Here is a 10,941-nt window from a genome sequence, read left to right as displayed (position 1 = left end):
TCCAGGATTTCTTCAGCTTTCAATATATGGCAGTTATTTAACATTACTGTATGTTATGAGTGTGTAATAACAGTTTAAAGCGAAGAAAAACACAACGTTTTAGTAAAGTGGAAAGTGTGATTGTACATAAACAAAATATTTAGCATGTTCAATTTGAAATATCAACTATATTACATCTGTCCAAGAAAGTGAGCCTTTTTTTTTTCTCTAAGAATGTCCAGGCTTCTAGCTACAGACACAGGCCCCCATCACTCCTCACACTGCTCCTTCTGCAGACACAGGCCCCCATCACTCCTCACACTGCTCCTTCTGCAGACACAGGCCCCCATCACTCCTCACACCACTGGCGGACTCAAGGGGGGGGGGCAGGGGGGGCGACCGCCCTTTTTTTCTTTTCGCCCCTGCCCTTCAAACAGCCTGAGTCCACCACTGCCTCACCCTGCTCCTTCTGCAGAGTGCACTGTCGTCACCCCATGCTGGCTCTCTGGGTTTTGCCTTTTGGGTGGTTTAGTAACCCTAGATGATCTTTGTGACATTTCACACATGTGACATTTCACATTTCACAATGTACACAAACTCACAAAAGTATAAAAACACAGCTCGTTAAACACCACTTAAACACCGATTTTTATCGACAGCACATATATAGTGCTGTAATACTATGCAGTAATATTCCAACTCGTGTAAAATGCTGTCGGTTTTTAAGGGTTTAAAAGAGTGTTGCGTTTAGTTTTTCATTTCACCGATTTGAATCGTCTCATATATTTGTATCGATAATTAACTGTCTCGTGATGCATCGTTACATCCCTATTAACATGGAACGAGTGGTACAGTCCAACATCCTACAATCATCTTCACTAACACAGGACTAACATGAAATAAGATATATATGTGTGACAGGCATGCATTAGATTAGCCTAATACATAATATGCTAGATACATAATATACAGTATAAAATACTATAGAAGACATACGGTACAAGGTGTATAGTGTGTGTAAGTATTTAGGAGGCTGTTGCAGAGTCCTGTTGAGGACAGGCTCATGGTAAAGAATGGAATGAGGAATGGTATTAAACACAGTATTTGATACTATTCCTCATTCCATTCCATGTACTGAGCCTGTCATCGATGTCTACCTCCACTGATTTTACATGACATTATTGTGTTCTTCCTGTTTGCAGCATTGGCTGACTGAATTGGAGGTAATGGCGTCACTGTTTGCTGCAGCCATCCATGACTACGAACACACAGGAACCACCAATAACTTCCACATTCACACAAAGTAAGTGGTCAGTTACTGTAAGTTAATGCTATTTTTGGGGTTCTGAAAAATGCACATAATTCCATACAGAGAAAGAGAGAGAAAGAGAGAGAGAAAGAGAGAGAGAAAGAGAGAGAGGGAGAGAAGTCAGTCATAACTGAGGAGAGAGAGAGATAGATAGATAGAGAGAGAGATAGAGAGAGAGAGAGAGAGAGAGAGAGAGAGAGAGAGAGAGAGAGAGAGAGAGAGAATAAGAGAGCACAGAAAGTTCTCCCAGTCACTACCAAAACTTCTCTGTCCTGAAACCTGGTTCTGAAAGGGAGACAGTAAAAGAAAGAGGGAGAGATTGACAAGCAGATAAATGGACCAGAGAGCAGGAGAAAGAATTAGCAGAAGTGATAGGGGGGGACGGACGGGGGGACGTGGAGAGGAGGAGATCAAGAGAGCGACCGCAAGAAAGAGACAGAAAGAGCAGAGCAGAGAAAAACTTTTAGTTCTACTGCCTAAAATTCCTGTACTCCTTTTAAGCAAATGTCTTATTGAGAACACAGTATTTTTAGATGAACATTTTCCACATAGAGAGCGAGAGATCGCAGTCTCTTGGCGCACATTGCAGCCTTTATTTTGGGAACAAAAGTAGACAAGCCTGCCCTGGGCAAGATAAGACAAACATTTCATGACCAGGCAATTTTCGTATATACAGTACAGTCATGTCATTTGTTGTATACACATTACACTCACATTGAACAATCTTTACCTTTCAGCATCTTACTAGGCTTTTTACTCACTAAATGACTGTCACACCGCAAAGAATTTCATGTTATGGGATTATAACTCTGCCCAGTGCATAGTGCAAAAGCCCTACAAGTATGGACAGATATATGTACAGTGTGATATACACAGACAAGGCCGAAGATATGTACAATTAAGATATATGCAGTATGATATGTACAGAACAAGTGCAATGTTGTTGATATCAATACAATATGTACTTTAGGGTATATGTACAGTGTGATATCAATACAATATGTACTTTAGGATATGCAGTATGTACTTCTACTAAAATATACTGTTTAATATTTAGACAAATCAAGTTTTGACATGAAATGTAAAAGTAAAAAAACTGCCACAAAAAAAGACATCGATTGATGTTGAGACCGCTATTTGTTTCCCCATTACCAAGGGATTGCCTTTTCAGATGCTTTATTAACTGTTGGCATATAGATTGTTATAGCACCCATGGGACATCTTGATATTGCTTTTATGTTCACATGTTGCTACAGTACACACACACACGCACACACACGCACACACACACACACACACACACACACACACACACACACACACACACGCACTCACACGTAAACACACACACACACACAACTCCATGCGCACATACACAGGTCATTCACAGGTGGGCAATGACCTTCAATCCCATATATATAGGCCTACTGTAAGCTTGCATTGAAACTATATGCATCAATATTCACACAATTGATCACATTATGTGTGAATTCATTCGTGATCAAAACAATTCATCAAACATTTCTCAGGAGATGAAAATAATCCAATGGTGGTTATTGTTTGTGTGTGCGCTGTGAAATGAGCACTGACAAATGTGTCAGTATTTATATATATATATATATATATATTGTATATTATATATTTATATAAACAAACAGGGATGTGCCAGACGCATATCCCATCCTTCCCAGCATGTCACCACCCCATATCCCATCGTTCCCAACATGTCACCACCCTGTGGTGGCTTTTGGCAGCACGGTGATGGGACCCGCTGAAATGTGGGCCTGTACCTGTTATAAACCCCTACCTACTGTAGGGATAACAACCAACCAGCTGCATGTATATGTGTTTGTGTGCAAGGCAAGGCAAGGCAAGTTTATTTGTATAGCACATTTCATACAACAGGGGCAATTCAAAGTGCTTTACATACATTATTTGAAAGATACAACAAGAGGAGCATAGTAAGAAAATAAAAGATTACAATGAATAAAAGCAAATATAAGAAGTAAATAGATAAAACATTTAATAAGACAATAGTTAATTGATAGACGATTGATTGTGTTTAATCATTACTGCTGCAAAACATGAAGGTTTTTTAGCTTAGATTTAAATATATGTAGGGTGTATGTGTATTATGCACGTTCCCTTATTTCACTCTGCAGTATAACGTTACTTATACAGCATAATCTTGGACGCCTCCTTTGGGAATATCCAGCACCATTGTAGCAGCACTGTTATGATGACTAATTATTAAGCTTTTCATTGTGTTCTTACCCCCAGTCTTTTAGTGCATAATTTACCCGAATATGCGAATTAAAGCAGACGTGATATATATCTTAGAAACTTAATTATGTTTCGCCCGGCAATGTCATCAATACTCACTTGTTCTCTCCTCTCATCTCTTCTCATCAACTCCCCACTTTATTACTAAACCCTCTCTATTACTAATTCTCGTATCACTGGTATGATAATAGTATTGCATATTAAACTAAGATGTATCACTCTCTTGTTTCTCTCTTAGTCACGGGTGAGTCTCCTGAAAGCTGCACAGCACATAGATAATCTAACAAGTCCCGTTGTAGGCTACGGTTGTGAAGATGACATTAGTGCAACATAGCTTTCAGCAAAAGTCACCTGTGAAGTTACCTGTCTGTTTTCTGTCACGCATTGCTGTCTGTTTTCTGATAGGTCAGACTTTGCTGTCCGTCCTCTGACTGGTCAAGACTTTTCTATCTCTTCTGTGATAGGTCAGCCTTCGCCATGACCTACAACGACCGGTCAGTCCAGGAGAGCCACCACCTCAGCGCTGCGTTCAGACTCCTGCAGGATGAACAGATGAACATCTTCATGAACCTCTCACGAGAGGAGTGGACGTAAGAGTGGGAGGGAGGGAGGGAGGGACGGATGGGAGAGAGAAAGAGAGAGAGCAACAGAGAAACAGAGGGAATAAGAAAGAGAAGAGAGAGAGAGTACCTTCTAGAACCTACTATAGTCCAGTAGTCATATTATCTGTAAAACCAACCGACTTTTTAAAAATGTTTTTTTTAATAAATTACAATGTATTACAATGTATGACAAATGTGTCAGCGGCAGATAAGAGGTGAGACACAAGGAAGCAGTGGAATACTGTGGATTGGAGTACAATTCTATGTTACCATGGGAACAAGGGAATCCATCAGGGACGTCTGAAAGGTTACAACCTCAGTGATTCTCTCTCTCTCTCGCTCTCTCTCTCTCTCTCTCTCTCTCTCTCTCTCTCTCTCTCTACACCATCTTTTGTTTCAACCTCTGTTGAAAGACCTGGTTGGAACAGTAGCTTGAATGCTTTAGGTGGAACCGATATATATATACAGTATATACTTCAAATGTGCAACCCTGCCCATCCACTGTCGGTAGATGTTATAGGACATTTTGTATATTTTCACCCACTAGTTCTAAAATTACCTCTCACAAGCCAAAACGGGTCCTTGTTTGACCTGATTGGACAGAGAGGGGAACAACCTGGGCCACTCCCATGAAGTCCCAAAAGTTTATTTTGCACACATTTGTTGGCCTTAAACTGTGGACTGTGTGTGTGTGTGTGTGTGTGTGTGTGTGTGTCTGTGTGCATGTGTGCGTGCGTGCGTGCTTGCGTGTGTGTGTCTGTGTGTGTGCGTGTGTGTGTGTGTGTGTGTGTGTGTGTGTGTGTGTGTGTGTGTGTGTGTGCGTGCGTGCGTGTGTGTGTGTGTGTGTGTGTGTGTGTGTGTGTGTGTGTGTGTGTGTGTGTGTGTGTGTGTGTGTGTGTGTGTGTGTGCGCGTGTGCGTGTGCGTGTGCATGTGCGTGTGCATGTGCGTGTGTGCATGCGTGCGTGTGTGTGTGTGTGTGTGTGTGTGTGTGTGTGCGCGTGGCGTGTGTGTGTGACAGGGAGCTCCGAGGCCTGGTGATAGAGATGGTGCTGGCTACAGACATGTCCTCTCACCTACTCCAGGTCAAAGCTATGAAGAGCAGTCTACAGCAGCAAGAGGGGTAAGGCTCTGCTCTCACCAGGCTAACATAGAAAGATACTGTACATATTTATTCATTTAATAATAATAATAATTATTATTATTATTATTATTTTTGGGGGGGGGGGTGGGGGATTCTGGTGGGAGGATTACATCCTCTTGCATCATCTTGTTTTCCAGGTGGTCTTGTATGAAATGCCATCCTTTTAACACTAGGATAGCCGTGCCTATTTCACCTACTCTTAGCATCGCCTCGGGGGTCAAATGGCCATAGTCTTTAGAATGGGAAGCTGCTACTTACACACAAAGACCACTAGTTGGCGCCTCTTATCAATTAGCCTGCCTCCTACACAGACAACAAATGCAAAATAGCTTTATACTATTTTATCCTGATGTGGTTTCGAAAATGTAAGGATACTGGGTGGTAGAACGCACATATCTATAAAAAGTCATGAAAGGAGGGACCTGAAATTTGATCGAGTGCAAAGGTATACTTTTTTTTACTCACTTGGTCAAATGACCCCACCCATGGCTGTTCTAGTGTTGGAAAAGTCAGTATATACTGTTAGTTGTGCTGTACATTTTGATGTATTTTGTTCCTGTGATCACCGGGGGGGGCCAGGGAGGCCAGTGGAGGTTTTATATCAGTTGACGGGCTCATTGTAATGCATGGAATGAATTGAGGATGTGTGTTTAATACCGTTCTTTATTCTAGTCCATGCATTAGAATGAGTTTGCCCTCTGATATATACCTCCACCAGCCTCCACTGCCTTGGGGTTGAAATGTACTGTAAAATACCTCTTAACATGAATGCATTATTTACGCGAAAAAATCTCTGAGTAAGGTCGGCTGCACAAATCTCAAGTTAGCATCAGACCTTTCGTGAGCTAAGAATGATAAGGTTCTATCTCCGTCTAGGGTAGTTCAGAGATATTGACTGTCAAAGTTTTTACATTCCATTATGTTTTGTGAGACGGAACCTTTGTATTTTATTCATTACTAACTAAAAAATGTCAACATTTTAAAAATAACACCACACAGCCATTAATAAACACCTAATGGATCAGATTATGTAAAAAACTCAATTTTGACAAAAATGGAGATAGAACCTTATAATTCTAACATCACGCTTTCTGTGTGGTTGTGAACAGCATAGACAAATCCAAGGCCCTGTCCCTGCTCCTCCACACCGCTGACATCAGCCACCCTACCAAGCCCTGGGGCCTCCACTCCCGCTGGACCAAGGCCCTCATGGAAGAGTTCTTCAGACAGGTAGGACCACTGGAGCACCTGGCGTCGATAGAGTTTAAAACATGCTAGAACACTTAGCCATGTTCATCTGTAGTCACTGTAGACTCGCTAGATCTGAAAGGGTTCTGATAGGTTGAAGTCCTATGGTCATTCCTTCACCTTTCTTTCTGATAGGCTGGGTGGAATGTTCTCCATAATTCTATAACATAATGATAGTAAAATACAGTATGACATTAAGCAGACACTTTTATCCAAAGGAACTGTACAATACAGTGTACAGTTTAGTGTATTTTTAGTGTACGGTATATGTGACAGCAGCTGGCAAAAGGGGGAACAAGCCAGCAACCAATCAAAATGTTCAGACTTTTATTCAGAAAAAATGTAAATCGATTTCAACGTTGTCGAAAATCAATGAAATGCTCGCTAGTCAAGCCAAAACGCCGCAATGCAATGGATTTGGTGAGTGATCCCCACTACACTACACTCTCTAGGTAGTATTGAGTCATTGGTTTTCAACAACGCTGAAATGTATTTACATTTTTCAGAATAAAGGTCTGAACACTCGGTGGGTTGCCGACCTGTTCCCGCTTTCAGCAGCTGCCGTCACATATTATATGATATTCCCAGCACGAATCCAACCCCCAACAGAGCTGAACACAGATGTTTTACACTTATCAAATCATTCCTGTCAGATCTGCAGGAGGGCCCGGGGGGGGGGGGGGGGGTAGGAGTTGATATGGAATTCAGTCTCACAAGAGTACAGAATGTTCCTTCTTGTAATGTCAATAAAAGAAAGTTCAGCTTTTTTATTGAAAATGTTCAATAACCTTTCGAAGTTATTTCAGCTGACGGGTGGAATGCCCTTTATGATGTCTTGTCTCTCTCTCTGTCTTCGTGAGGGTGATAGAGAGTCAGAACTGGGTCTGCCCTTCTCTCCTCTGTGTGATCGAAACAGCACCCTAGTGGCCGAGTCCCAAATAGGTAATTCAAAATACACTTCCATCGTCTTCACCAAGTCATATGTAGTGTGATGTGTTCCAGAATGTTTTTTCGATTTTATTTCAAGCTTAAAGTGCATTTCAGACTTGGTCTTTCAATAATCTGTGAATTAGATCAAACACAAAAAAAAGGTATATTAAGTGAATTCCAACCTCTCAGTATGACAACAGCTACAGTACATTACAGTAAACATATTTCTCTGTGCATAACGAATACTGTATAATAAGATATTCAATATTCTATGTACCTCTCTCGACCTTTCACCTAGTGGTACCAGGCTGTACCCAGTACACAACACAGAGACATCAGATGCTAGGGAAAGGGGGTCTAGTGACCTGTAGCCCCTCCAAGGCCACATTCCATTGCAAGTCTACATAATATTCTCTGGGAGATGAAACTCCCAGAGAGAGAGAGATAATCTGCTAGCCTGAAACATCATTTCTTTATAACCAATAAAGTACCCTCTCCAAAAGACGTCTGACCTTCCGACCTCTTTATTTCATCTCACCTCAAACCTGAAAACGATTGTGTGTTGCCGCAGAAGAAATAACACAGCTAATCTAACACGTTCCAGGTTTCATGGACTTCATAGTGGACCCTACGTTCTCCCTGCTGACTGACATGGCTGAGAAGATCGTGATCCCTCTGGTTGAGGAGAACCCAGGCCCGCCAGACCCCTGCAACAGACACAGGTACCACGCTAAACTAGCGTCTAAATTCATGACATTTATAAAACTAGCTATAAACTATTTATAAGTCCTTTAAAGATGGCCTCCTTCAAGTTAAGTGTTACCCAAAAGAGTTGTTGTGTTCACTGATGTTCCTGTAACACAAAAGAGAACCACAGAGAGTTTAGCAGATCAAGCTGTTTAGAATAGATACTGTTTATTATGGAGGCTGTGAGATACACAATGTGTGATCCGGTGCATAGTCACCGCCGTCTCCCACTGACCTGTAACTGTGGCCTCACAGAACTGGAACTGGTTCAAACCCTGTAGAGAAAGAGAAGATAAAAAGGCGCTGCTTTGCTTCGATAAACATAACAATGAACCTGTATCAAAAGTATTCTCGTTGGAAACAAGGTCAGCACAGGCTGAGAGCAAAAAATGTGTTGCAGCTAGACTAGAAAACCCCCCAAAACATGAAACAATACAACAACAACAACAACAACAAAAACTACAGCAAAAAACCTGAGGCACTCCTTTTGTGATACTGCACAAACAAACCGTCGTTTTATTTAGGTTGGCTTACCATCCTGTGTCTGTTTCCTGCCAGCTCTCTGTGGAAGGAGAGTTCCAGAGGGCTGCAGTGGAGTCTGGCTCACATCACCGCTGAGCTGGTCAGCTTCCGCACCACATGGACGCGGCACACAGAAGACAACAAGTTCAAATGGAAAGAGAGCGGCTCCAACGGTACGACGCACGCAGTCACAGACCTTCTAGGAAGAACTTCAGGATGACTTTTAATAATAATAATAATAATAATAATAATCATAAAAATAATAACAATAATAATAATAATAATAATAATAATAATAATTGTTTTATTGCCATGCAATCAACTGGTCAGTCAATTGTTGGAATTTGGTATTTCATGCTCTAGGCCAGGGGTCAGCCATAGATGGTGACCCTGGAGCAATTTCAACAAGTTCCAACTTCAGACTGAACTTCTGCACACCTAACTTTCCAAGCCTACATTAAAAAAGTGCAAATCTCCCATTAACATTCTATTGAGTTAGGATTTGGTCCTTAGCTCGTTGCAGTGAAGTATTCTTTTAAAATAAGGGCTCAGACTTGTTCTGAGCTCTATGAATAATCAAGCTGAATAATCAAGCTCTTCTCTTCAAGCTCCACTGTATCGTCTAGGATACAGTGGAGGAGATCCTTTATGGGGATAGATACTGTAGGCTATGCATTGTCACTTGTGTGTCAGGGCCTATGAGTGTGTGTGTGAGTGTGTGTGTGTGTGTGTGTGTGTGTGTGTGTGTGTGTGTGTGTGTGTGTGTGTGTGTGTGCGTGTGTGTGTGTGTGTGTGTGTGTGTGTGCGTGCGATTTCAATAAACACTTTTCATGTCATTCAGTAACATGCCATTGAGTCTCTTAATAGCTCTCACTGCAGCCTCCTGGGTATTATACTGCACAAAGCCATAGTCTTTAGAGCCATTCTCATCAGATACTACCTTGCAGGAAGCATCTCTGTCCCAGAGAGAGAGAGAGAGAGAGAGAGAGAGAGAGAGAGAGAGAGAGAGAGAGCGAGAGAGAGAGAGAGAGAGAGAGAGAGAGAGAGAGAGAGAGAGAGAGAGAGAGAGAGAGAGAGAGAGAGAGAGAGAGAGAGAGAGAAAGGATGAACCAAATGATATATAAACAATATATCACAAATCATTTCACAGAAATCGGACTGGTTGAAATATGGCTCAAAACGACCAAGGTCATGTCCTCTGTGTGTCCTCAATGGGAGCTACGGTCCTGGGTCCATCCACGTTGTCAGGGACAAACAACTGTTGAACATGTGTTGAATTCAGCACAGAGAATTGACAGAGAGCTTCAGATGTAAGATTGACAAACATTCAGATTATTGCTTCCAGCTGTTTCCCTTTCTTTTCAGTAAAACTCATTTATGGTTTATAGATCCCCAAGTATATCAAAGCTAGCATTGTTTTGGTGGCAAAAATACCAGAACTGTCCCATCTCAATACTTTGTAACACTGATAGTACTACAGTGAACAGATGCTTGGTAGTAATATAGTGTCTATAGTTGGTGTTCATAGTGATGGAGAGTGGAGACTATAGTCGGTGTTCATAGTGACGGTCACTCAGAGATCATTGATGATGTACATCTCTTTGCCGAGGTCGCCCTTGCGGCAGATGAAGTCTCCTGGGCTGAAGACCTCAGGACGCAGCTTCAATACCCGCCCCACTAGCAGGCCTGGAATATACACACCTGCACAGAGAGAGAGAGAGAGAGAGAGAAATAGAAAGAGAGAGAGAGAAAGAGAGAGAGAGAGAGAGAGAGAGAAAGAGAGAGTGAGTGTGTGTGTGTGTGTGTGTGTGTCTGTGTGCATGTACGTGTGTGTCCCTTTCAACCTGGATGGATCAATCATACCTCAACGTTCTGTCTCCTCAGGATTCTCTGATCCCAGCTTCACAAAAGACCCGTCGTCGGCCACTGAAGATGAGCTGTCTGAACGACGCCTGCAGTCCCCTTGCAAATGATGCCAAAGCATAATCATGCTGTAGTTCACGCTGTGTGAACGGATGCACTTAATAGGCCTATTTCATGAAAGTTTCAACGGAGGTTAACAAAGTGAAACGCCTGTGTGTAGCAGCAATAAGGAGTCGTGACGTCGTGAGGAGAGAGAATAATAGGGAGATGGTGAATTTCAGAAGGACAGGGTCTGTTGTGCTGAGGGCATTCCCAC

General features: G+C 42.0%; 1 protein-coding gene across 1 annotated transcript in view; it reads left to right on the top strand.

Moving 5' to 3' along the window:
* The window catches only part of LOC308173023 (dual specificity calcium/calmodulin-dependent 3',5'-cyclic nucleotide phosphodiesterase 1B-like), a gene marked incomplete at both ends in the record, with an annotated part of 17,143 nt that extends 6,408 nt beyond the window's left edge, over positions 1-10,735 (top strand). Inside the window, 8 exons of the mRNA XM_080547989.1 lie at positions 1,182-1,282; positions 4,036-4,161; positions 5,193-5,294; positions 6,425-6,545; positions 7,424-7,505; positions 8,098-8,215; positions 8,799-8,935; positions 10,647-10,735. Of these exons, the coding sequence (XP_080404115.1) occupies positions 1,182-1,282; positions 4,036-4,161; positions 5,193-5,294; positions 6,425-6,545; positions 7,424-7,505; positions 8,098-8,215; positions 8,799-8,935; positions 10,647-10,735 (876 nt within the window). The remainder of the gene's footprint in view (positions 1-1,181; positions 1,283-4,035; positions 4,162-5,192; positions 5,295-6,424; positions 6,546-7,423; positions 7,506-8,097; positions 8,216-8,798; positions 8,936-10,646) is intronic.
* Between the last annotated feature and the right edge of the window lie 206 nt (positions 10,736-10,941).

Source organism: Nansenia antarctica (assembly GCF_963989245.1).
Source record: "Nansenia antarctica genome assembly, chromosome: 18".
Taxonomy (NCBI): domain Eukaryota; kingdom Metazoa; phylum Chordata; class Actinopteri; order Argentiniformes; family Microstomatidae; genus Nansenia; species Nansenia antarctica.
The sequence above is the reverse complement of the archived record's forward strand: the minus strand, read 5'-3'. Positions and strand labels throughout refer to the sequence as shown.